The sequence below is a fragment of the Oryctolagus cuniculus genome, chromosome 2 (genome assembly GCF_051225735.1).
Source record: "Oryctolagus cuniculus isolate XC-2025 breed Fujian yellow rabbit chromosome 2, ASM5122573v1, whole genome shotgun sequence".
Taxonomy (NCBI): domain Eukaryota; kingdom Metazoa; phylum Chordata; class Mammalia; order Lagomorpha; family Leporidae; genus Oryctolagus; species Oryctolagus cuniculus.
This window is the reverse complement of record NC_142868.1, coordinates 142953884-142980359: the sequence shown is the minus strand read 5'-3', so window position 1 is coordinate 142980359 and position 26476 is coordinate 142953884. Positions and strand designations below refer to the sequence as shown.

The window sequence follows — 26476 nt, the reverse complement described above, 5'->3', positions numbered from 1 at the left end:
GCGCCCCGAGCCCTCCCTCGCCGGCGGTCTGCGTCCTCGCTCGCGCCTCGCGCGTTGCATCATCTCCAGCCCGCGGCTGCCCTGGGGAGGCTGGGCGCGGCGCGATCCGCTCTTACCGGAGCAACTGCCCGCTGTCTCACACCTCTCCTCGCTCTTCCGCACCTGCGCCCGCCCTAGCCCGGAGACACCCACCCACCCACCCACCCCGCCCCGGGGCTGGCTCCCAGAACCTGCGGGGCACAGCCGGCAGACCCTGCCAAGCTCCGCCGGATCCATTCATTGGGAACCGCGTCTTCTCCCAGAGCCCCAGTTCCCTGCCGCCGCCGGCCCGGACGCCGGGCAGCGCCATGGAGAAGGGCAGAGAGACCAACGGCTACCTCGACAGCGCCCAGAGGGGGCCTGCGGCGGAGCCCGGCGCGCAGGAAACGGTGGTGGGGCGCTCCGGGGGCCGCGCCGGCTTCCTGCGGCGCCATGCGCTGGTGCTGCTCACCGTGTCCGGGGTGCTGGCGGGCGCGGGGCTGGGCGCGGCGCTACGCGGGGTGCAGCTGACCCGCACGCAGATCATCTACCTGGCCTTCCCCGGCGAGATGCTGCTCCGCATGCTGCGCATGATCATCCTGCCCTTGGTGGTCTGCAGCCTGGTGTCGGGCGCCGCCTCGCTCGACGCCAGCTCGCTCGGGCGTCTGGGCGGTATCGCCATAGCCTACTTTGGCCTCACCACGCTGGGTGCCTCGGCGCTCGCCGTCGCCTTGGCGTTCATCATCAAGCCCGGAGCCGGTGCGCAAACCCTGCAGACCAGCGACCTGGGGCTGGAGGACTCGGGTCCTCCACCGGTCCCCAAAGAGACGGTGGACTCTTTCCTCGACCTGGCCAGGTAATGCTCTCCTCGCGGGGGGTGCAGTGGGAGGGAGGCACCAGCTCTCCAACGACCTCCAGTCCCCCCCCCCCCCACACACACTCATACTCTCCTATTCTCCTAAGAATTAGCCCTTAATCGGCTACTGGTGGCCTTTAAGGCTGTTAAAAACATCCAGATACCGCCCGAAGTCTGCCTTCTGCCTGCGCCCGTACGGACTGCCGAGGCGCGCGGGGCGATCCTGCAGCGGGCTACATCTTCTAACAAGAACCAGGCCTGCCGTTCGGTGTGTGTGTGAGGCACGGCAGCTCCCGCCTTAACTTCAGTCCTTATACTTACTCTCAGGCTGCGTGCGCCGGTAGAAATGTCTCCACCACGCTCCGTGTCTTCATCCCAATTACCTCTCTCCACCGTGGCCCAAAGTCTCTAGGAACACTGGTTAAATTTTACCTGTTGGGCCATCCCACTTGCAACCCATGGCCTGCTGCTGCAGCGCCAAAGATCTGCATCTCCTGAGCTGTCAGTGGACCCAAGGTGAGGGTGGGAAGCCGTTACCTCTCCTGGGACCTTGGAGCAGGTTGCTGTCCACCCCAGTCAGGACCCCTGGCAGAGGATTGCGGCTTTCAAAGGATTTGCTTTGTGGAAAGGCGTGAGAGCTAGAGGAGAGGGAGAGACGCATCTTCACTTGGTTTGCCTGCTTTTTGTGACTTTTAGAAGTTTCCTCTCAGCCCTTGAGCTGATGATGTGTAGTTGCCAGGAGCTCAGCCTCTCCTGGCTTCTCCATTAGCCTGAGGTTCTCAGATGGGGGAGTCCTCCCTTGGCTGATGCAACCCCTTCAGCTGAGTGAGGCGTCCAGCTGGCTCCTCCTCCAGGTTTCTGCTAACTGTGGATTCCGGGCCTCCGAGGTATGTTTTGTCTTGAGTCACTGAGGCAAAGCTCCTCATTGCTGAGGCTGTGAAAAGCGGCTAACCTTGGGCAAAGTGATTGCTTTCCTGCTGTTTGCATTTCTCCCTTTGGAAAATGTGATGCCTGTCTGTCTCTTAAGGGAGAGACTGTTTGCTTAAAGCAATAGCAGCAGCAGTAACAATCCAGGCCACTTATAAGGGGGAAAACACTGATGAGGACTAAAAGTTCTTGAATGTGATGGCACTGCAGCTTTTGTTCCCTGTCTGGCAGCTTGATAGTTGGAGTTTAGGGAGTTGGTTGTTTTTTTTTTTTTTTTTTTTTTTTTTTTTTTTTTTTGACAGGCAGAGTGGACAGTGAGAGAGAGAGACAGAGAGAAAGGTCTTCCTTTTGCCGTTGGTTCACCCTCCAATGGCCACCGCCGGCGCGCTGCGGCCAGCACACCGCGCTGATCTGATGGCAGGAGCCAGGTGCTTCTCCTGGTCTCCCATGGGGAGACTTTTAAAGTTCAACTACTGGTTCACTCCCCAAATGCTGGCAGTGACCGGGACTGGACTGGGCCGGGCTAGGCAGAAGCTGGGAACTCAATCCAAGTCTCCCACATGGGTGGCAGGGAGCCATCACCGCTGCCTCCCAGGGTCCGCAGGGGCAGGAAGCTGGAGTCAGGAGCCAGAGGCAGGCGCTCTGGTGGGAAGGAGATGCCAGCATCTGAACTGCAGGCCAGACGCCGCCTCTGGAGAGTGACCTTTAGATGTATGCTGACAGGGGTGTGCTAACACTGAGAGCACCTTTGGCTTATTCCCTCTGGCATATCCGTCAGCTTTTGCAGGGAAGGAAGGCAATTATGGGGTTAAAGGATTTTTTTTTTTTTTTTTTTTTTTTTGGCTGGGATCTGTGGCCCTGGGAGAAAGGGTACATATTAAGCTCTGTGCTGCTGGTGATACCCCATAAGGAAAGTCACTAATATTGCATCTCCAAAAGAAGGTCAAAACCCAGGGGAGCAGGTGCTGAGGTGGGTGGCTTCCTTGTTACCAGCAGCCCAGCTGGGACTTCTCGGTTCCTGATCAGCTTTTAGATGCAAGCCCCTGCAGCTCCTGCTTCCGCAGGGGGTGATCCAGCGTCACCACTTAGTGTTGAGCATAGGGCCCACTTTTCAGTGACTTGGCCTGCGCACCTGCCTGGGAAGGCTAAGAAAACCTTTGTGGTGGCTTGTTGAGGGTAGGTAGTGTTTCTTAACACTTCCCGCAGCCAACCTCAGCTCCGCAGCTCATAGATAAAGGTGTAGCAGGTGGTATGATCCTATTTTATGATTGAGCAAACTGACATGTGGAGAGATTAAGTGATTTGCTCAAGGTCATGGAGTGACTCAGAAGAACTGAGGGTCTCCTCCCGCAAGGTTCAAGGCTCGGTTTCTCCTACTCTGTCTTCCCAAGTCAGTGTGTCCTAGTGATGATGTCACAGTACTGGGCTGGTGTGGCTGTCTCAGAACTATTTGCTCTGGACCCAAAGGGGCGCTAGGCACGAGACTGGGTTAGGGCAGTTGCCCACTTCTCTAACCAGGGGCTGTGACTGAGCCCCTTAAGGAAAGTGTGCGTGTCCCTGTTCAGGGTAGGCCTCCTGCAGAGCAGCTTGCGAGAGGAAACGGTGCAGAGCAGCCTGGCAAGGTTCCCCGGGTCTGAGGAGTCTCAGGGACAACAGTTATAAATCGCTTCCTTCAATAAAACCTCACAGATGCCAACTTCCTGCGACTCTAGTCGTGCTTTTTGGCTAAGGCAATGCCCGGCCCTTTATGCCTGTGAGCAGGTACATGAAATGACACTGTGCCAGTAAACACCTCAGGTGTCCAGCAGGCCCTGGGAACTGCCCAGGGCTCAAACACCTGAAAGAACGGGAAACGTTTGTACTGAGTCAGCATAGCTGCCGCCAAGGCCATTAGCTGGAGTCCATGCCCTTTGCTGGCGGCAGAGTGCCCCAGAACTGCCTCCCCATCCCTGCCACGATTTCCCAGGTTTTAAATTTTTTTTAAATTTGTTTTCATTGTATTTGAAAGGCAGAGAGACAGAGGGAAAAGGTCTTCTGTCTGTTCCCTGGTTTACTTCCCAAAGGCCCTTAGTGGCTGGGGCTGGGCTGAACCAAAGCCAGGAGCCTGGGACTCCATCTGTACCATTCAGAGGGGTACAGGAGTTCCAGAACTCTGTGTGACCCAAAGTCAGAAGGTGGACTTTTGATATATTTTATTGGAGTGAAATGGCGTGGGCACCAGTGAGGATAGACAGGTTATCAAGAACATGGCCGTGCTGACCCTCTCCGTGCTTACACGGCATGGCCATAGCTACTCTGTACCTTGGCTTCCTCATCTTTGTAGCGGGGATCATGGTAGCACCTGCCTCCTGGGATGATCCTGAACTTTAGATGAGTTATGTCCACAAAGCCCTTAGGACAGGGTTAGCAGCAGTATCACGGGGCAATTGGGTTTTTTCCAGTTCAAGTAAGCACATGGGGGTAGCCCTCCTTTCATAGCCTGAGAGAAATGAGAATAAATGGGAAGAAAAGGGATGGTTAGGGGAACACGAGATAACTTGAAGCTTGTGTCGCCTAGGGGTGTGGGGAGCCGCACGGCGTCTGGAGAAATGTGACTGTTCTGAGTCTTCAGAAAGCTTGTGGAAAGTGTGTGTTATAGAAAAACTATCCATGGCTTTCAAAATGTTTTTTCACCAAAATAAACTTACAGCTCCTTTTTCCATGAGCCTTTTGAAGTCCCCTCATAGACTGGTACTAAGGGTGTTTTGGAACAAGGACAGACATCAAAGCAACACAGCACAGCCTGCCTTTCCAACACGGGGCAGAATTCCTCCCCGACATTCCAGTTCCAGTGCTTGTGGTCTCCAGAGTCGACTTCAGTCACCATCAGCTGTACACGGAAGGGACTGGGGCGCCTGACTTAGAATGTTCCTCAAAGGCTGCAGTTTTCCACTGGGCAGCCAGAGGCTTACTGCAGAGGAGGCAGGTAGGACTGTGCTTGGGCCACTGTCTTGCAGGTGCCTGGCAGGGTGCTGCCATGTGTATGAGCAACATAATTAGGATTTTGTCTGTCATCTGGGTTTCTAGATGCTTCTCTTTTCCTGATGAACTTTCTTTTCTCAAGGACTGGTCTGAGTCTGTTTGATGCCCCTTAGCTGCAAAGGGCCCATTTCTTTCATAGATGCGAAGACAACTAACTCTCAGAGTCTGGAACCTAATGTTAGCCCTCAGGATTGCAAAGTCGAGGAAGTGACTTGTACGTAACTGCTGTGAAATATTGACCATGGCCATCTGCACATCGTCTCTCTTCTACAGGCAAGGGACAGACGGCACACAGAACAAGGATCCAGATCTACAGAGGTTTCTCAGCTTAACTAGTCACTAAGGGAAATAAACAGCAGCTTGCAGTATTTTTTTCGAAAAAGTTTTAACTTTTGAGCGTTCCTTCTACTGCCTGGAAAATACCTGAAGTTTAGTTTAGAGACTGCCAAGGGCATAGGAAGGCCGGTAGTGAGTGAGGGTAGACACTAACTCGCCGGCTGGGTGTAGACAACTTGATTAGCCTCTCTGTGCCTCAGTTTCCTTCTCTGCACAATGAGACGAATAATAATAAATGCCTACTGCCTGAAATTGTCTTGAAGACTGAATGAGTTGATACGTGAGTGCCTTGCTGATATTCTAGCACGTTCTAGCCTCTCAGAGACAGCTAAGAGCGACTCCATACAGAGCATCAGTGCCATCCTTAGCTTTATTTCCCAAAAAGCCTCCCCAGGGGTCCAGCCCCAGTCTTTCCTCCTGAATCTAAAATTGGATGTCGGCCTCAAAAGGGCCTTGTCAGAGTGGGAGCCCACTCCCCAGCCCTTCCTTGGCTTCCAACCCAGTAGGGGGTCGTGAGATCTAAAGGGGCACCTCCCTGTTAACGGGCCCCATAGCAATCAGCACCAGGGACAATAGCTGCTTACCCTGTGTTCATACCATGCCACATCCTGTTCTGCAGAGTCTGACATTCCCATAGATGCAGTCAAGTACTTTTTTTTTTAACCTAAATAAAAGGAAACGCTTTGGGAACCAAAAATATACATATAGCTAAGCAAACAGACTGGCCGACGCTCTTCTCACAGGACAGGGAAATGCGTACCGTCCTTGATGATAGGGCCAGCCCAACAGCAGTACCAGATGTGTAAAGATGGCTGTTCAGGCCGGTGGCGCCGGCACCCCAGGTTCTAGTCCTGGTTGGGGTGCTGGTTCTAGTCCCGCTTGCTCCTCTTCCAGTCCAGCTCTCTGCTGTGGCCTGGGAAGGCAGTGGAGGATGGCCCAGGTCCTTGGGTCCCTGCACCCACATGGGAGACTAGGAGGAAGCACCTGGTTCCTGGCTTCGGATTGGCATAGCACACTGGCTGTAGCGGCCATTTGGGGATGAACCAATGGAAAAAGAAGACCTTTCTCTCTGTCTCTCTCACTGTCTAACTCTGCCTGTCAAAAAAAAAAAAAAAAAAAAAGCTGTTCTGAAGTCGCTCAGGTGGAGCTGCCTATGTGAGCACAGCCCCTCCAACAGCAGATCTGCACTGGCCAGGTCAGCCTCGGCTCACAGCAGCTTTTCTGGCTTTTCACCCTAAGTAACAGGTCCAGAGATTGTTATGGCACTGGAAGGCTTGCCCTTTCATCCCCTCCCAATGTGACCCTGCCCTGGGTCCCTGGATGTAGTGGTACAGCCTTGGCATTGTCACACGTTTCTGACTTAGACACACAATAATAAACACATTTTACCTTACCGTATGCATGCACGGAAGCCCTCCACTTCAAACCCTCCCCAACACACACACCAGAACACAAGTTCCACCAAGCAATATTTTACGTGTGTTACATACTGATGTTTTCCATTCTGTCCGAGGTGTTTCATCTTTGATAAAACGCTGGTTAAAGCCAAGAAACAGACGTTGAGGCCTCCTCACCTTTGAGAAATGTTGGTCTAACTGCATAGATGGTATTATGTAATTCAAAGTAAACTACTTGGGAACCTGAGTCAGATAAAGAGCCCTGTGGTTAGCACCACCCTGTGTTGAGGGAGACAGAGCCATGTCAGAGCAAGCATAGGAAGACGGTCTGGGCCTGGCCCCCAGGCTGCAGGTTGCACAGCTCCACGTCCATGCTGTCCAAGGCGACAGACGCCGGCCGCGTGCAGCTATTTAAACTCAGTTTAACTGTGATCATAACAAGAGTTTCAGCTCTTCAGTAGCTCCAGCCCCATTTCAAGTGCTCCAAAGCCACGTGACTGCCATCGGAGGACACAAGCATAGATGTTTCCATTGGACAGTGCTGGTCTCGGTGGAGCGGAAGCAGATGTGTCACCATCACAGCCCTGGGCTCCGGGGTCTCCACACGGTGAATGATGGGTTGGATTAAACTGGATCACCTCTAAAATCCCTTCCGGCTCATTCTGAAAGCCCGTGAACTCACTGTGTGAATGGGAGAAGCTGGAAAAGCGCCCAAAAGTTGCAGGGCACAGCAGAGTCACAAAGACCGAGCACAGGGCAGCAGCCAGAGGAGGGAGGGCGAGCAGTGGGCAGAGAACCTCGGGGCCGGCAGGAGGCGCTGCTCCTGTGCCTGGGCTGTGGCCACCACGGGACCAGGTGGATGTCTGTGGATGCCTGGGCCTCAGCCGCGCGCCCCCCCCCCCCAGGCCACTCCTTCCTAGGGATTGATACCTGAGAACTGAGCTACATCATATAAAGAGTTCAGACATCCACTGAAGGTGATTTTTGGTTGTAGGATCTTCTCTGCAGTTAGCACTGTTATCTGTTGTGTTTTTGTTTTTGTTTTTTCACTTTTTCAGCAACTTTGAGGTGTGGGAAAGGCTGCGCTCGCAGCCCCCGAGGAAACAGCTCGGCCCTGAAGGACAAAACTTACTTGCAGGGGAGGTTGTTCCCGTGGGGAATTGGAGGTTTTCTAACCCCGCTCTTTCCTTAACTTCTGTGTCCTGTGTCCCGAGAGCCCTGTGGCCAGCCTGGACTGGGAACTCCCGAGGGTTGTCATGTGGTGGATGTGGAATGGGGAAACACTGGCTCAAAGCCCCTCCTGCTTCTGAGATGGCATAGCAAGCGGAAGTGAGATGCTAGCCCTAGCCTGCAAGATTGGAATCAGTTGCTTTGTAATGGAAATAACAGGCAAGCCTGAATGGCTATCTGTACACTAAAGACTAGCCAGTACAAGTGCTGGTCTATTCCTACCTTTTATTTAAAAAAAAGTAAATATATGTGTGCTAAAAATCAAATTTATAATCGCAAGTTTGCAACAGTTAATTCAGCTAAAGGTCACTTTCTTCTGCTTAAAAGCCAGCCTGTGCCTGCTGCTATTGCTTAAGGGTGCTGAAAGCAATGTAGGTTCACAGACAGAGTGGGAAATGCATGGGGACTGATTCTGCATGCTGGCGACCCTGCGACAGCACCGAAGGAGGCACCCAATGGGCTGGTTGCCTGCCACTGGGTGTCTTATAATACCCCTTGTGCTAAAGTGAAATCCATAAATAGAATTACCTGCATACATAATTTCAACATCAGTGTGGCTCAGCTGGAATAGAAAAGACAGAAGGAAAATGGTTATACTGAAAACAGCGAGTTCCAAAACGGAAATGCTCTCAAAGTGCCTGGATGCTGGGAAGCTCCAGTAGTGAGACCTGCCTGGGGAACAGACTGACGCTTGACTCTGGAGTACGGAACTGAGGACGCAGAGCCTGCAACTTGTCATCAGTGGGGTGATTCTCCAAGAAGATGAACAGTTCTTGGAAATGTTCTGAACAAACCGAAAGAAAAATCATCCCATAATTTATGCAATAGTTACACTTCTAGAAATTTCAATGCATGTTCAAATTGTGCAACAACATCTTTTAGAGTTTGTCTATGGTCAGATGATTATCAAAAAGGTTTTTATCTATAAGTATGTCACATAGGGCGCTGGAATCCACCAGGGCCTTGAGATGATTGCTTTTGAAGACTTTGTTAAACTTAGCAGGATGAAGCCCCTCCTCACACATACTCACCACTCAAGAAACACCTCTGCATCATGGAAATGCCTCTGGATTTCACAGTGGGCACACCGCTTGACATTGAAAGTCACTGCAGGGGCTGCCATCAGTGCACAGTGGGTTCAGCCACTGCCTGCAACACCGGCATCCCATGTGGGTGCTGACTGCTCCACTTCCGATCCAGCTCCCTGCCAATGCACCTGGGAAACCAGCAGAACATAGCCCAGGCTCTTGGCTCCAGCCTGGCCCATCCCTGACCACTGAGGCCATTTGGGGAATGAACCAGCAGATGAAAGATCTCTCTGTCTCTCCCTCCCTTTCAAATACATAAATAAACCTTAAAAAAGTAAACCAAGAAAAACTTACACCCTAGCTGGAAGGCCAGCAGTGCAGTGATCTTGGTGTAGTGGGACACAGCCAACCCTAAAAAGCACAGGAGAGAGGAGAACCAACTGGGGCCCAGCCACGGAGGCGCAGTTGGGGTGCTTAGGCCAAATGGAAGATCCCAGCACTGGCCGGGGGTGAGGGGAGAGAGAACAGCCTGTCAGGTGGGTAGGAGGGGACATCTCAAAGCAGACACGTGGTACTCCAAATTATACAAATCCTGATGAAATGCTTTCTTTTCCCACAGAAACCTGATTCCCTCCAACCTTGTGGTTGCAGCATTCCGCACGGTAAGGCTGGGCGATTTGCTGAAAACACCAGGTGTGGCCATTCTGCACACAGAGAAAGGGTGTGAAAGTCTGCATCCGCTGGGCTGATCCCACTGCTCTTAGGAGCAAAGACGGTTTTCATTTCAACTTCACAACCTTTCGTATTCTGTTTGTGTTTTTGAATCTGCATGTAAGCACTGGAGTGATTTGTACACCTGTAATGTGAGGCTTTCAGTGCCCGTCACACAGGAGTGGAGTGTGGGGGTTTTGTCTCCCTGCTGCCCTTGGCCACGGCACAGCTGAACATCTCTGCCTTGGTAAATCAAAGCTGAGGGGAGCCAGAGCTCTTCACAGGCGGGCACAAGCAGGCTTCCGGCTCTGTACCTCCTCACAGGCTCCTCCTGAAGAGGGGTGGGAAGCACTGTGCTCCAGCAGATTCCACTCGATCCCTCTGGCTGCCATGGGCAGACCTCTGTGTGCGCCATGCGTGCGACAGCGCAGTCAGCCCTGGGAGCCATGACTGCCCTCTAGTAAGCGAGTCTCCCAGGTGACACAGCAAGAAAGTGCCATCTTGCCTCACATCCCTGCTCTGCAGAGCGGTGGCTCAAGCCAGGGTAGAAACAGATGCTAACGGGCAGCCGCACTCACACAAGCTGTGGGACACAGTGGAGCGTAATCGGCATGTGGAAACACGATCTCTGGCATTGTGGTGCAGCAGGTGGAGCTAGCAGCTCTCACCAGGAAGTTGTACAGACCTTTCTCCTACCCACTGCCCAAGGAAAATAAGGAAATTCTTATTTCCCTAGATAAGCCAGAAGCCTCTCGAGGGGCGTGCTGCCTGTAACTTGAAGTAACTTTTGTGCCGTCCCCAAAGGCCCTTGTCAGGCTAAGTGAGCGAGGCGTGTCCAGAACATTCGGCGGGAGTAATGAGGAGGCAGTGACAGGTGCCCCTATGCTGTCCATCCCTCTGGGTCAGTCTTCCCCTGGGCATTAATGGTGTTTCCTCCCTCTTGATTGCAGTACGCAACCGACTACAACGTGGTGACCTACAACACCAGCTCTGGAAACATCACCTATGAAAAGGTAAAGTCATTTGTGAAAAATATTTACAGGGCAAATCAAGCTTCTGGAGGCACACGCATGCACGAAGTGTCTTCTCAGCAGAGCTGGGAGCCCTGGCTGTGAATGGACCATATGAAGCACACGGCTGGGGTTTGCTCCTTTGGTTCTGTACCAACATGGCCACATGCACTTCTCAGAGCCCTGGAGTCCTCCAGAGATCCATACAAGTTTTAAAACGGCAGAAAGAGAAGGAGTTCCTATCTTCTGGTTCACTTTCCAGTTGCCCACAACAGCCAGGACTGGACTGGGCTGGGCTGAAGCCAGGAGCTGGGAACTCCATCCAGGTCTCCCACAGAGATGACAGAAACCCAATTACTTGACCCATCACTGCTGCTTCCCTGGGTCTGCATTAGCAGGAAGCTGGAATCAGAAGCCGGGGCCAGGACTCAACCTCAGACACACTGATTGGGGATGCAGCCATCTTAACCGGTGTCTTAGTGGCTAGCCAGACGCCCACACCCGCCCTTCATGTAGTGTCTGATGATGCCTCTTCTGTCCTGAAACATAATTCACAGCGGACTTAACCTGCCCCACCCATGTAGCTTTAAAAAAATCAACATAAGGGAAAAACAGAAATGATTTATAATGAAACAACCTATATTTCACCACAAAAATGCACACCTCTACTGGAAGGCATGATGGAGCTTTTAGATATTCACACGTGCTTAGAATGAATTCATCTGGATTTGAAAGCAGTGAGACAGGATTTGACTAATTTTGTAAAAACAAGTGCCAAGTAAGTGTGTGTGTGTGTATGCACATGGACTTACCCTGAATGCCACAGCTCACCTGCACTGCTGGCCTGGACATCATCGGCACTTTGGCTGGTGGTGGTGCAGTTTCCAAAAAAGGCAAATAACAGTTGGTAAAGTCCAGAACGAAATAGTCTTCCTTCTCTTCCTGTCAGCTTGGTATTCTTGGGAAATCCAGCATACGTGAAAACTAGGCAGATAAAAACTGCAGAATGGAGTCCACTCCAGCTCAACTCACTAGAAACAGGGTGTTCCTCCTGTGTGAACTGCGGAAGCCTGTGTGGTGTAGGAAAGTTTAGCTTCTGTTGCCTGTCACGAGGCTTCCCAAAAAGACACCATATCATTGTGAGAACCAAAGCGCCTCCCCGCGTGCACAGACCACCCCTTATCAGTGGTCCTTGATTAAGGAAGATGGTGTCACCCCCGCCCTCTAGCCAGAAGCCCCCACCTGACCATCCCTGTCCTCCGCAGCTGGCTAACGGGTGTGTGGGGTCAGCCAGGCCCACTCTCCAGTCAGAGGCCCCTGCGTGCCACCTTCATGGCACAGTCGTGTCACGTCTGAACCGTGGGACAGCCTGATCACGTGGGGTTATTATCCCACTACAGTCTGAGCGGTGGCCTTCCAAAGCTGATCAAGGCGATCTGAAAGGAAGAGTGAGGAGTAAGTCCTAAACTCTAATTGTCCCTGTAGCGCCTTCAGTTTTGACAAACGTGGCATTGATCGGTTGCTCTGATTTCCCTGCTGGAAATGCTGGTGATCTGTGAGCATGCATGCAGCTGACGGCCCCGGCACCTACTGTGAATTAACCCAGGGATGCAAGGAGTCAGGCTTGAAGACAGAGAGGCACAGTGTGTCCACGCTGGTTCCAGGCTTTCATAAACCTTGTGGCTGTAAGATTGTGTCCAGACAACCGTCCAAAGAGGGAGGGGCGTTGGAGAGGGAGGGACATGTGGTTGTCTTCTTGGAGCTGAATCTGTGGAATGCATAGAATCTGTTTTCACTTTATTTAAAAAAAAAAAAAAAAAAACCTAACAGTCCTTGTCCCCAAGTGTGGGATGTTGGTGACAGAGAGAGAACAAGGGCCCCAAGGACACCCACAGAGCCCCTGCCCTGACCCCTGGCTCTAGCTTCCTTTCCTGCTTCAAGCCCATGTAAGATACTCACTTGTTAGGCTTTGCTGGAATCATTAATGCATTGGCCAGTGATTTATTGCCAGCCACCACGTGCCCTTGGTGAGTGCTGGACTGTTGTAGTGCTCACTACGGACCAAGCCCTGCTCACGCAAAGCTCGGATTCTAGGGGTAGAAATCAGATAATAAATGTATGTCAGCCTGTGATGGGTGCCAGGATGAAAAATAAAGCAGAGTAGACTGTGTGTGTGTGTGTGCGTACGCGCGCACACCGGGTGATGGTGATAAGAACCATTTTAGGAGCGGCGCCTTGGCTCAACAGGCTAATCCTCCGCCTGCGGGGCCAGCACACCGGGTTCTAGTCCCGGTCGGGGCGCCGGATTCTGTCCCGGTTGCCCCTCTTCCAGGCCAGCTCTCTGCTGTGGCCAGGAGTGCAGTGGAGGATGGCCCAAGTGCTTGGGCCCTGCACCCCATGGGAGACCAGGATAAGTACCTGGCTCCTGCCATCGGATCAGCGCAGTGCGCCGGCCACGGTGGCCATTGGAGGGTGAACCAACGGCTAAAAGAAAGACCTCTCTCTCTGTCTCCCTCTCTCACTGTCCACTCTGCCTGTCAAAAATATAAAAAATAAATTAATATTAAAAAAAGAACCATTTTAGGCAGGGTGGTGAGGGAGGAGCTGTGGGAAAGCCCAGGGGAAGTGATTAGGCAGTGGGGAAACAAGCAGAGGCACAGCTCACACGCAGCTTGATCGTGTCTGTAGTCTCCTAAACCACCCAGGGCCAGGTTTGCCAAGGTGGTTATATCCCGGCACACCTTACTCTAAACCCGCGTTGTGACAGTGTCCTCACAGAAAGATTATTGTTACTGCCCTCGAGTCAGAGAGTCACTTCTTTATTTGGGATCACGTGGCCTCCAACAACATATGAACTCCAGACCTGCTAAACTGAACTTGTGAATAGTAGTCGAATTCCCTGGTTGCACTAAGTCTGGGCCTTGAATTCCAGTTAGGACTTGGGCCATGGACAAAAATGTATAAGCTGGGACTGGTGTTGTGCCACAGCAGGTTAACTTGTGGCCTACAGTGCCAGCGTCCCATATAGGTGCTGGCTCAAGTCCCAGCTGCTCCACTTCCAACCCAGCTCCCTACTTACACACCTGGCAAAGCAGCCGGGGGTGGCTGAAGTCCCTGGGCTCCTGCGCCCATGCAGGAGACCCAGAAGAGGCTCTTGGCATCACCCTGACCCAGTCCTGGCTGTTGTGGTCATTTGTGGAAGGAACCAGCAGATGCAAAATCTCTTTCTCTTTCTCTCTGTAACTCTTTCAAATATATAAACAAATCTTGTAAAAAACGTGTAAGTTGACAGCCATAAGATCACAGCAGGTGTTAGCTCTGTTCTTGTAGAATTATAGTACTGACTTCCACAGTCTACCTGCGAGCTAGAGCAGCACCAGGATCCACACAGCCCTTTAGACGGTGCCCAGCAAAGTGAGCCTAGGCTGGCCTCCAACAAAATACCCCAGTAAAATAACTAATTCTTGTTGATGTAACGAAGGCCACTTTGTGTTTGTTAACCTATCTAATCTTCATAACCACCTTACATTTTAGCTACTACTTTAGCCCCATTTTATAGATGGGGATCGGAGGCACAGAAGGGTTGAGTAGCTCATCTAAACTTGCACAGCCCGTAGTTACATGTAACTACTGTATCCCCATGTTGTATGTTGCAGTCATTGTCTGGTATTTCAGCTTTCTTGATCATATTCGAACATTTTCATGATGAATCGTTATAAGAAAAGGAAAAGCCACCCCATCAGTTTTTATGATGTGTATAAACACATGGTTCTTGGTACATTTCTTGTGAATCAGACCTGTCACCTATGTGTCTCTAGTTGATTTGGAACTTTCTTAGAGAAGTCTTTAGAAAGCCGTATTTGGGGTAATTTTGAGTACCTGTTGTTTGTGACACTGGACGAGGTCCCAGCTCTTGTGACAGTGCTGGAAGGAAGTGGGGGCCTTGGGGCTTGGTCAGGGCAGTGATCTTCACGCTCGTCCCAGAGGAGAGGAGGGCTCTGAGTTCTGCCAGCCTCTCTCTGATGGTCTCTGCTCTGAGTCAGGGGGAAAAAAAAAAGGCCAAGCTACTGATTTCGGCCATGTGACTTCATCTGGTAGATGAAGAACCGCAAGTGCAGAGAGGTGAGCAGACAGCACAGCACAGCCAGAACTCAGAGCTGCGGCCTGAGCACTCTCTCTGTTTTCACCAAGCTGCCTCGTGCCTCCCCGTCACGCGGCTGATGGCATGAAGGGTGTGTCTGCTGCAGGCGTCCATCGTGAGAGTCAGTGGGGCCGGGAAGAGTAAAGAACACAGGATGTTGGTTTGAAGTGATTGATTGAGGAAACAGTCTCCGGGACAGCCTTTGTGAAACTCGTCAGCTGGGAATTCACTGGCAGAGCCCAGTGCCAGAAACAGGCAGGCAGGCCTTGGCTCTTGACCTGAAGAAGCTCTTTACCAACCAGCTCTTTTAACAGCATCCCTCTGAAGCGACTGTCCAACTCCCCATTGACTCTACACAGCGACGGGAACGCACTGCTTTCCACATCAAGCTGTGCCATTTTACCAGTTTTGGGGGCTCACAAGATGAAGTTTTCACTTGTTGACTTTCCATATCCTCAGATTCCATCCCCCTTAAGTTTTCTGTCCTCTTATTTGTGGAACTGCTAAAGGTCAAAGAAAATATGGGTCTACTGTATTCCTGGGTGTAGTGTCTGGTGAAGATAACAAGCAAATATGAAGGAGGAGGCTTCAAAAGGTTCCTGGAAAATGGAATTCAAATATAAGTTGATTTTGATTTTAAAAATGAAATCCATTCATAATTTTTTATAAATATGCATTTCCCATGAAGTTTTTGGAGACTCCTCATATGCATAGATCTCACATTTTTTTTGTATCAAAATTAACTTTCTTTTAAGATTTATTTTATTGGGGCCAGTGCTGTTATGTAGCAGGTTAAGCTGCCGCCTGCAGCACTGGCATCCCAGAAGGGTGCTGGTTCAATTCCCGGCTGCTCCACTTCTGGTCCAGCTCCATGCTAATGCGCCTGGGAAAGCAGCAGAAGATGGTCCAAGTGCTTGGACCCTTAAACCCACATGGGAGACCCAGAAGAAGCTCCTGGATCCTGGCTTCAGCCTGGCCCAGCCCTGGCCATCGAGGCCATTTGGGGAGTGAATCAAAGGATAGAAGATTTCTCTCTCTCTCTCTCTCTCTCTCTCTCTCTCTGTAACTCTGCCTCTCAAATAACATAAATCTTAAAACAAACCAAAAAAAGATTTACTTATTTGAAAGGCAGAGTTACAAAAAGAGAGAGAGCGAGATCTTCCATCTACTGGTTCACTCCTCAAATGGCCACAGTGGCCAGGGCTGGGCCAGACTGAAGCCAGGACCCAGGAACTCCCAACAGTTTTCCCACACAGGTGGCAGGGGCCCAAGCTCTTGGGCCATCTTCCGCTGCTTTCCTGGGTGCATTAGCAGGGACCTGGAGCAGAAGTGGAGCAGCCAATATAGGATGCCAGCATTGCAGGCAGCAGCTTTACCAACTGCACCACAGCGCCAGCCCCTCAACTTACCTTTTAATTCCATTTAGACAGACATTTTGAAGTGCCCTCCTGGGTCATCATTCTCACTTGTTTGTCGTAAATGTGGCCTGTGCTCTCTCCTCTGCTGGTGTAGATCCCCGTTGGCACCGAGATTGAAGGGATGAACATTCTGGGATTGGTCCTCTTTGCCTTGGTGTTGGGAGTGGCCCTAAAGAAGCTGGGCTCTGAAGGAGAAGAGCTCATCCGTTTCTTCAATTCCCTCAACGAGGCCACGATGGTGCTGGTGTCGTGGATTATGTGGTGAGTGTCACTCCGCACCTCTTCTCCCTCTCACTTCCAGGCCAAGCAGAAAAGAACCCAGCTGCACCATCCCAGGCCACGGCCACGTGGCCCAGTGCTGTGTGTGTGGTTCACACACCATTGGCCAGTGCAGGGGCTGATGGGGGTGGAGACTGTGCCTCCCCTTGTCCATGGTCTCAGGATCCCAGGCACACACATGGTCATCTCCTTGGTGCTCGCCCTGACCTGACCCCTTGGTGGCTCTGTCACAGTGATCTATTTATAGGTTCCCACCATCAGCCCATATCATCTTGAGGGGCATTGAATTCCATCAGTTTGCTCTCTGCAGCATAAAGTAAAGCTCATTTATCTTACAATGATTTCAGGCTTCAAAGAGATAGCTTGGAGACAAGTCCATCTTCATCCCATGCATATATAAACTTGAGAAGTCTTCAGTTGTATAGGCTTAAATTTGTAAATGTTTTTCTGTATAATATCATATATATAATATAAAATCAAATATATTTAAGCAATCATGTATGTAAATAAAGAGTTCTGATTGCTGAAAAGGTTTCTCTAAACTGTTAGAAAATAGACAAAGTATGGATGCAGACAATTTACAGAGGCAGGAACCTGAATGACCAGTAAACATTTTAAGAGATGCCCAACCTAACTAGAATTGAGGGAAATATTTGGTCTGGGAATCACTAAGGGTCAAGGAAGGCTTTCCCAGCCATGGCTCTTTTAGCATCTGGGGCTGGTCATCCTTTGGCGGTGGGAGGAGGTGGTTCTGGGGCACGGTGGGGAGTTGAGCAGCATCCTGGCCTGCACCTGCTGGAGGACAGAAGCATGCAGTCCTAAGGCTCTGACGACCAAAACTGTCTTCCAGGCCAAAACTCCCCTGAGGGCAAACTCACACCTTACCTCTGGCTGGGCCTGTGCGTTGGAACAGCCACACTGGAGAACAGTTTGACAGCCGCCGGAACTCGGCAGCTCCACCGCCGCAGGTCCCTGCCTAGAGACACAGGCGTGTGGGCACCGAGCTGCATGTCTGCGTGGTGTTTGTAATGCTTGAAACCTGGCAGCAGGTTGAAGGTCCACAAGCAGAACCATGTCATTTCCATTCTGAAGAAATGCTTGGAACTAACAAGGTTAAGGTGGAAATAACCCATTCAGCATTTGCAGGAACAGACCTTAGTACATACACATGATGGAAGGTCAGTCTGTCTTTAACAAGGACGAAGTTCCAACACATGCTGCAATGTGGATGAACCTTGGGGACCCTGTGCTGAGCGGAGTCACCCAGACACAGGGGTCAAATATTGTATGATCGCACTTTGTGTACCGAGAATAGTCAGATTCCGAGACAGAGGTGGAACAGTGGTTCCCGGGAGCTGGGGGAAGGGGAAAGGGGGAGATGTTGTGTTGGCTGAGCAGAGTTTTAATCAGGGATGACAGTGTGGATGTACTTAATACCACCGAGCTGTATACTTAACACTGGTTAAAATGATGACTTTTATGCATATTGTGCCGCAATGAGAAAAAAATGGGGTGGGTTTCTATATGCTGATATGAAAAGATCTCAAAGATAATGTGGGGGCCGCTGCCTGCGATACTGGCATCCCATATGGACACCGCGTCTACTCCTAGTTGCTCCACTTCCGATCCGGCTCCCTGCTAATGTGCTTAGGAAAGCAGCGGAGGATGGTCCAAATGCTTGGGCCCCTGCCACCCAGGTGGAGGATCTGGAGGGAATTCCTGGATCCTGGCTTCGGCCTGGCCCAGCCCTGACTGTTGCAGCCATCTGGGGAATGGACCAGCGAATGAAAGATCTCTGTCTCTCTGTGGGCAACTCTGATTTTAAAATAAATAAGTAAATCTTAAAAAAAAAAAAGACATAACCTTAGGTGAAAAAGATATCAACACCCAGGTTTCAATTCATATGTATGTATGTAAACGCATGGTTGACAGAGTGGTATTCTGCCCTTGGGATGGCAACTAAGGAGGGTTTTGACCCAATCTACAGGATTTTTGTTTTTTTAAAGGGTAATGTATTCAGGTATTACTTTGGGACTTAAAAATCAATACCTCCCTTTAGACTATTTTTAGAAAATTCTAGAAGTCAGTGACATTGACTGGTTTTTGAGGAGGGCAAAACCCTGTGTTTAGGAGACAGATTTGAGAGACTTCACACTGTTCACCCTTTTGTATCCCTTGAAATTAGAACTCTGTAACATTAATGCCTTTATAATTATATTTACAGATAAAGTCAACTGTTAAAACGTTCTTCCTTAATTTCTATCAGTTCAATAACAGCTGACTTTTGTTCTTTGTAGCTCCCGTAATTCATTCCTTCCCATCGTGTCTTTAAAAAAACAAACACACCTTCACGCTCCTGGAGTGCTCCCAGAGTGTCATTGTTAATGAACTTTTCCCACAGGATCATGTTTTCCAAACCACGAAGAGCGTACACCTTGACAGAAGTCCCATCGTTGGGTCAGTTTTGTACCACAGCAATCCTTGGAAGAGGTGTTAGTCTGTTGTGGTTTTTTAAAGACTCAGGAGAAGCCTGAGTCAAGGTCACGGTCCCAGGGGCTTTGGTCCCTTGCCTTTCCACCTGGGGTCTTGTGATTGGTGGTATCCATCCCTAAAGAACATAATCTTTCCAAGAGGAAGCAAGTCGGCCTTGGGGTCCTGCCTGCATCGCCCATGGGGAGTGTTACCCCATTTTCCTCTGTCTTGGGGCCTGTGAAATGGGGATGGTATGCCTTATCCCTCTTTTTTTTTTTTTTTTTTTTTAATTTCTCAGAGTTATCCTGGGGAGAGATGAAGATGGCCCACCTGAGAGGCCTTGTGTTCTGTGTCAGGAACACCTGTGCCTCCCAGTGCCACTCCCCCTGCCACCCTAATGGATTCCCTGTGCTTCTGCCCCAGGTACGTGCCGGTGGGCATCATGTTCCTGGTAGGAAGCAAGATTGTGGAGATGAAGGACATCATCACGCTGGTGACCAGCCTCGGGAAGTACATCTTCGCGTCCATCCTGGGCCACATCATTCACGGAGGACTCGTGCTGCCGCTCGTGTATTTTGTCATCACGCGGAAGAACCCCTACACGTTCCTGCTGGGCCTCCTCACACCGTTTGCGACAGCGTTTGCGACCTGCTCCAGGTGAGCGGGTGTGGGGTGAGGCTGGCCGCTCCGAGTCGTGTGGATCCAGGTGAGCCCGGTGACAGATGCACACACAGTTCTTGGTCCTCTTGGGAAGATTTTGCACCCAAAGGCACCATGCAAGTCTCGAGAAATTTGAAAGAGGTGAATCCAAATAAATAATATGACAGGTAAATCCAGGAGGCCGTATTTTTGACTATTTGGGGAGTTGACAAGGTCTCGTGCTGTGCCAGAAACTTTGAAACTGTTCTGAGCTTTCCCCTCTTGTTTCAAGTGATGAGAGCCAGAAACCAGGATGGTGCTCATCTCACTCTTCCGGGGCCTGAACTATGTCACGTATTTGCCTGGCTGGAAGGGACCGTCCTCACGTTCCATTGGTGATTTCTCCATTTCCAGCTCTGCAACGCTTCCCTCCATGATCAAGTGCATCGAAGAAAACAACGGTGTCGATAAGAGGATCAGCAGGTTCATCCTGCCCATCGGGGCCACCGTGAACATGGACGGCGCCGCCATCTTCCAGTGCGTGGCCGCCGTGTTCATCGCCCAGCTCAACAACGTGGACCTGAACGCAGGACAGATCTTCACCATCCTGTAAGTTCCCTGTTCTCGCCCTCATCTCTGGGCCTGCCTCAAAGCTTGAGGGTTTGCTTGTGAATTTCTTTGAAGAACCAGTCTTGCCACCACTCAGCATCTCGTTTGTAAACGGAGGGCGGTGTGAATTCATTACCCTCCTCCCTCAGTATCTTTAGGGTTGGGTCTAGGATCCCCCCACCCCCACCCCAGGATACCAAAACCTTGGAAGCTGACACACAGCAGTACAGGGTGTGCATAGAACTTGGACACACATAATGCCCACTACAGGGTTTGTGTAACGTACACCGTCATTATGCCGTGTTCTTCAGGCAATAATGATACAGGAAAGAGTCTCCACGTGTTCGGTACAGTTTTTTTCTTTACCAGTTTTCATCCATGATTGGTTGAATCTGTAAATACAAAGCCCAAGGGTGAAGAGGGCCGACCATCCTTGCTGGGAGTAGACCACTTCATCATATGCACGGTAGATGGTGGCGTGGTTTTTGGTTTCCAAGCCGCGGTAGCGACCAGGTCCTGCGTCTCTCTGTGCCAACACCATGCACCGTGTTTGGAGCTGACCTTGCTTTACCTCCCCCCTCCCAGAGTGACCGCCACAGCATCCAGTGTAGGAGCAGCGGGCGTGCCAGCTGGTGGGGTCCTCACCATCGCCATTATTCTGGAAGCCATCGGGCTGCCCACGCGTGACCTCTCCCTGATCCTGGCTGTGGACTGGATTGTGTAAGTAGCAGTCGCAAGTCCTAAGGGCACCAAAAAAAAAAAAAAAAGAGAGAGAGAGAGAGAAGTCTATGCTGAGTTCCCTAAGACCTTGCCACTCTGCCAGCACATGGGGCAGGCAGACACTGAGAGCACACTCCCTGCCTCATGGGGGAGCCTGCCATTGAGCTGGCAAGGCGAGATGGAGAGCTAGGAAAAATGCCACGGACACCCATGAACGATTGTGAGCTGTCATTACCAGGAACCCCCCAGAGTGCCCAGTGAAGTGGGGGCGGAAGGCTGGGGCAGTGCAGGCCCAGGGCACACAGGTCCATGGGGGCTGCTGGCTGAGGGGAAGTCAGAAGCAGTGAGGGGCAGAGATGCTCCCTGGCCTGGGAACAGCTAGTGACTTCTGTGAGGATAGAAGCGTGGGCAGAGTGGAGGAGGAGGCAGGCAAGGATCACAGCCGCGGCTGTCGCCGGGGCACCCGTAAAGACACACAGCAGCGTCAGTGTTGACTCTTGGAGTTGTGACACCACTTGCAGGTGTGAATAATGTTTGTTTTATAGGGAAGGTCAGTTGAGGTCCTAATGTTGGGTCCACAGAGCTTATGGGTAAGAAAGTGAGCTCTGGAGCCCAAGTGCCTGGGTTCAAATCCTGGCATTGTCATTTAGTAGTCGTGTGATGTGAACTATTCTGTGCTCTGGTTGCTCACCATATAAGGTGCTCCCTGGTTGTGAAGATGAAATGAGTTGGCACTCACACAGCACACAGTAGGGCACTGGGCACGTGGGATCATTCCGTGGAGAAAGACCTCTGGGCAGGTGCAGGATAGAGCAGCTAAGAGGTGTGTTTGAGAGGCCCGCACCCGCATCCCGCATCAGAGTGCTTGGGTTTCATCTCCACTCCACTTCTCATTCCCTACTAACATGCATGTGAGAGGTAGCAGGTCATGGCTCAAGTAGGTAGGTCCCTGCCATTGCTGGAGGAGACTCAGATTAAGTTCCCAGCTCCCAGCTTCAGATGGGCCCAGCCCCACTGTTGTGGGCATTTGGGGAGTGAACCAGCAGATGGAAGATTTCTGTCTTTACCCTTCAAATAACCTGAAAATTAATAAAAAAAAAAAAAAAAAAAAAAGAAAAAGAAAAAAAAAGGACACTCCTGCCAGGCCACTTAGAGCCTGGCAGTGGGCTCACAAGTCTACCTGTTGTGGGTGGGCAGGTGGATTCTTCTCACAAGCTGCAGGGCTCCTCCTTAAGGAAGGGATGTCTCACGGAGACCCACGGGTCCTGACACCTCATCGGAGGGAACTCGGCCCCTGAGCTGGTGAGTGGCCTGGAGCAATGACTGAGCAATGACCGAGGCCCTGTGGCCTTCCTCACCCAGCTCCTTCCTGTGCAACTGAGAGATGCTTAGCCAAGGAGGGTGACATAGGGCTCCAGGTTGGTGGCCCAGCAGAGACCTGGAGTCACCCACCACTGCTGGCCCTGATTCCATAGCCAGGCCACCCAGTGGGGGGCTCTAGCCCTTCAGAGCCCTCTCTCCACACGATGCCTCCGCTACTGCAAGGGACAGGGGACAGTTATCAGGCCCATGTGTGGTGGGACGAGGGCCGAGCCAGTGTTTGCCAACAGCATGGCTGTGTAGAGGTGGAAACAGGAAGGGAAACTGAGTGGGAGAAAATCTCGACATAGAACCATGCCTACACTGTGACCCCAACTCTTTTTTTTTTTTTTTTTTTTTTTTTTTTTTTTTTTTTTTTTTTCCTTTTTTGACAGGCAGAGTGGACAGTGAGAGAGAGAGACAGAGAGAAAGGTCTTCCCCCGCCGCTGGTTCACCCTCCAATGGCCGCCGCGGCCGGCGCGCTGCGGCCGGCGCACCGCGCTGATCCGATGGCAGGAGCCAGGAGCCAGGTGCTTTTCCTGGTCTCCCATGGGGTGCAGGGCCCAAGCACCTGGGCCATCCTCCACTGCACTCCCTGGCCACAGCAGAGGGCTGGCCTGGAAGAGGGGCAACCGGGACAGAATCCGGCGCCCCGACCGGGACTAGAACCCGGTGTGCCGGCGCCGCTAGGCGGAGGATTAGCCCAGTGAGCCGCGGCGCCGGCCTGTGACCCCAACTCTAAGTCATCTCTGCATGGCTGGGTCTGCTCCATGTAAGATACAGGCATAGGAAGAGGACTAAAGGAAGCAGATCAAAATATGAATTCTTTAAAAAAAAAAAAATTTATTTATTTGAAAGTCAGAGTTACACAGAGAGAAGAGGCAAAGAGAGAGAGAGAATCTTCCATCTGCTGGTTCACTCCCCAATTGGCTGCAACGGCCAGAGCTGTGCTGATCCGAAGCCAGGAGACAGAAGTTTCTTCCAGGTCTCCTACATGGATGTAGGGGCCCAAGGACTTGGGGCATTCTCCACTGCTTTCCCAGGCCATTGCAGAGAGCTCAGTTGGAAGTGGAACAGCCAGGACTCGAACTGGAGCCCATATGGGATGCCGGCACTGCCGGCTTTACCCACTACGCCACAGCGCCAGCCCCAAAATATGAATTCTGATGCACCCAGAGTTGTGGAATACGGGTGAACTGTTTACTTTGTTGTACTTGTCCATATTTTCTACAGTGAAAGTCTATTACTTTTATCAGGATAAACAATTTCAAAGAAAATCAATTTAGAGTAAGGCAGAGGCAGGTATTTGGCCTAGCAGATAAGACGCCAGTTACGATGTCCACCTTCCATATCAGAGTGCCTGGGTTTCAGCCCTGCTCTGTTCCTGACTCCGGCCTTCCTGCTATCATGCACCCCGGGAGGCAGCAGTGATGGCTCAAGTGTTTGGGTCCCTGCCACCTCAGGGGAGACCTGGGTTGAGTTCTAGGCTCCTGGCTTCAGACTTGCCCAGCCTCAGCCACTGGAGGCATTTGGAGAGTGAGCCAGTGGGTGGAAGCGTGCCTTCTCTCTGCCTCTTGGATAACAAGAAACTTAAAAAGTAGAGCAAGGTAAGGCCTGCTGCCCTGAGTAGCATGCTGTCTGAGAAGCAGCACAGCTCCTCCCAGACCCAGTGTCCCCGAGGCGTCCAGGCTGCCCACGCCAGGGCTCTTCCTCTGGTGGCCCCCAGAGGGTTTGATGTCACCCCCACCTTTTTCTTTCTCCCCCAGGGACCGGACCACCACTGTGGTGAACGTGGAAGGGGATGCCCTAGGGGCCGGCATTCTCCATCACCTCAATCAGAAGACGAGCAAGAAAGGCGGGCAGGAGCTGAATGAGGTGAAAGTGGAGGCCGTCCCCAATTCCAAGTCCGAGGAGGAGACCTCGCCCCTGGTGACACACCAGAACCCCGCCGGCCCTGTGGCCAGGGCCCCGGAACTGGAATCCAAGGAGTCGGTGCTGTGAAGGGGCTGGGCCTCGGGCTCACCTGCCGGCGAGGGGTGCCCTGTCCCATGAGCCCAGCCCCAGTAGCCACAGGCCACGCCCCCACCAACTTTTAGCCTCCCGAACTCCACTCGAACCCGCCAGTGGTTTGAAGATGACCTCTGGGCACACGCATCAGGCTCCTCAGCAAACTGGCTGCCTTGGACCAGGGCCTTCTGACGCTTGGTCTGATCCATGTCCAGGAATAGCCATGTATGCACCCAGGCTCTGTCTGGAAACCTCCCGAGAACCGCCAGGTTCCAGGACTCATGGGCTCATGGGGCCTGTGGCTAAAGCTTGGAAAAATGCAGGTGTGTCTGTCCTTGCATCGGGCACTTCCTGGGCAAACCAAGGCTGTTTGCAGGCACCTGTCGCATCACCTCGTCAACAGTAGGCATTGGAAGAATTCCCACATTCTTAGCCTTGGCTGGAATTTGCTGAGCTGGGACTCAGGTGTTTAAAAAGTTTGTGCCCCAGCTTGGTGTGGGTGCCTCTGCCGCACTGGTGGCTGGGGGACCGGAGGCACTGCCCAGTGTCAAGTTAAAACTACTCCAGGTGGTGTTGGCACAGCTGGGGGCTCTGGTCAGTAGCACTAAGTAATCCATTTATATTCTGAGGTCTAGAAGAGGAGAGCTGGGGTAGGGAGGGGGCACCCTCGTCAGACCCGGATGCAGCGGGGCACACACACACAGTTGCCCCAGTTCCAACCCAGTCTAGGGCACTTCTGTTTCCAAGGCGTGGGCCTCTGCCAACCCTGCAGCTTTGTCTGCATCCACTCTGATTTGACAGCAGGCCTGAGAGGGGCCGCCTCCTCCCGGGGGAGTGATGTGGTCCCCGCAGTCACAATCCTTGCTGGTTTATCCACTCTAATTCAACTCGATCCTTCCCTAACAGTGCCACCCACCCCACCTCCCAACCCACAAGCCCGGGTACTAATTGGGGTGGGGGCCCCCATTCCCAGGTTCCCAGTCCCCTGGCTCTGGCTGATTGCCACAGACAGGATTCCTCTCCCGCCAGGACTGGAGGTTTAAAATTACCGACGGGGCAGTGCGCCAGCCTGCGGAGAACCCTGGGGCAGGGCTTGCCGCTGCCTGCTGTGGCGGTTCTGAGTGACCCCTGCACGCAGAGCCCTGGGGCCTCACTCTAGCCCATTGGTTAAATGGGACTAACGTCACCACCTCTTACCTACCTCAGAGGGATTTGGTGAGGCAAACTCAAGCCCGTGGAAATGACCATTCCACTTGCTGACATCGAGTGCTAGCACGGGTGTTTCGCCATGGGGCCTCCTCCCCGGGCCAGGTCGGCTTTTGTGAGCAAGGCTTTGTTCCCTGTGTTTTCATATGCCACCTGTTCTCTGTTGTGATCTGATAGCCCCAGACGCAGCCTCTTCCTGGTGTCGAGTTTTTGTGAACCACCTGCTCCACTTCCACCACATTTCACTGTGGCTCTCAGATCTGGCGTTGCTTCGGCCACCCCACAACAGGCCTTTAAAGCCCCCCTCCTCCTGCGGTGTTCAGCTGTGGCTGGGTGTCACCTGGGCCCTCCAGCGGAGGCACAGACCTTCGTGATGAACTATTGCCGTGCAGCTGGGACCGACACAGTCAGGTGCCCCCTCCATTGTAAAGCTGGGGGCGTGAGCGGCAGGCGTGAGAAAGAGCCATGGGCATGAGAGCCGACCTGGCCGGCGGGAAGGCCCAGGTCTGTCTCCCATGTTGCCCAGAGCGACCGGGGATCGAGCAGAGGGGCCTGGGAACGTTTCCCAGCCGGCTAGAGCTCGCCGCCAACACTTTGCTGTTTGCAAAGCGGGAAAGATCTCATTGTTCAATTCTGAACCGCAAGTGAACATTCACTGTTTTTCAGGCTTCAGTCAAGCCTGTTTCTTTGTTTCTTCTTCCATGTGTGTATATAGTTTTAGCTCCATTCCAAGCGAGTTTGAGTTTGGATAGAGGTGCACTCAGCTACAAGTTGTACGTGTTTGGCATCCTGGTTCTCCCATTTCTAAGGATGAATGTCAACGTGTTGAAGTTAGAGCTGGACAAGACGATCCACTGGCTGATGTTGTGTGTGACGTGCGTGCGGCAATCCCCTGGGGGTGCAGGGAGAAGGCACCGCACCGAGTGGGTAACCTAGGCAGGTTCCACTTCTTTGTCCAAAAAGTTTCCCCCAGCTGTTCTCTAACATGTTGTCGTAAATCCTGCCCAGATCCTGTTCTCTGTTTTGTATGTGTGACACTTGCCTTAAAACCTAGCACAGTCCTTAAAAGTGAATACAGTATTTCTACTGGGA

At 52.0% G+C, this 26476-nt stretch overlaps 1 protein-coding gene and 1 long non-coding RNA gene across 2 annotated transcripts in view; one reads left to right on the top strand and one right to left on the bottom strand.

The window, feature by feature from the left end:
* The window catches only part of LOC127488483 (uncharacterized), a 10854-nt gene extending 8976 nt beyond the window's left edge, over positions 1–1878 (bottom strand). Inside the window, exon 1 of the long non-coding RNA XR_007916203.3 lies at positions 1196–1878. This is a non-coding gene — a long non-coding RNA (uncharacterized LOC127488483). The remainder of the gene's footprint in view (positions 1–1195) is intronic.
* On the top strand, positions 22–26476 carry SLC1A4 (solute carrier family 1 member 4). Its single transcript, XM_051837940.3, has 8 exons — positions 22–874; positions 9433–9475; positions 10475–10537; positions 16188–16354; positions 19268–19501; positions 19898–20092; positions 20678–20812; positions 23938–26476. The coding sequence occupies exons 1-8, from the start codon at positions 348–350 to the stop codon at positions 24170–24172; spliced, it is 1599 nt and encodes a 532-aa protein (XP_051693900.3). The 5' UTR covers positions 22–347; the 3' UTR covers positions 24173–26476.

What these genes read in the sequence shown, in the direction of transcription:
- SLC1A4 (XM_051837940.3), top strand. Translation starts at nt 348, where the DNA reads ATGGAGAAGGGCAGAGAGACCAACGGCTACCTCGACAGCGCCCAGAGG. An exon ending in CTGGTGTCGTGGATTATGTG is followed by an intron (nt 16,355 to 19,267) that starts GTGAGTGTCACT and finishes CTTCTGCCCCAG; the next exon opens with GTACGTGCCGGTGGGCATCA. An exon ending in GCGTTTGCGACCTGCTCCAG is followed by an intron (nt 19,502 to 19,897) that starts GTGAGCGGGTGT and finishes CTCCATTTCCAG; the next exon opens with CTCTGCAACGCTTCCCTCCA.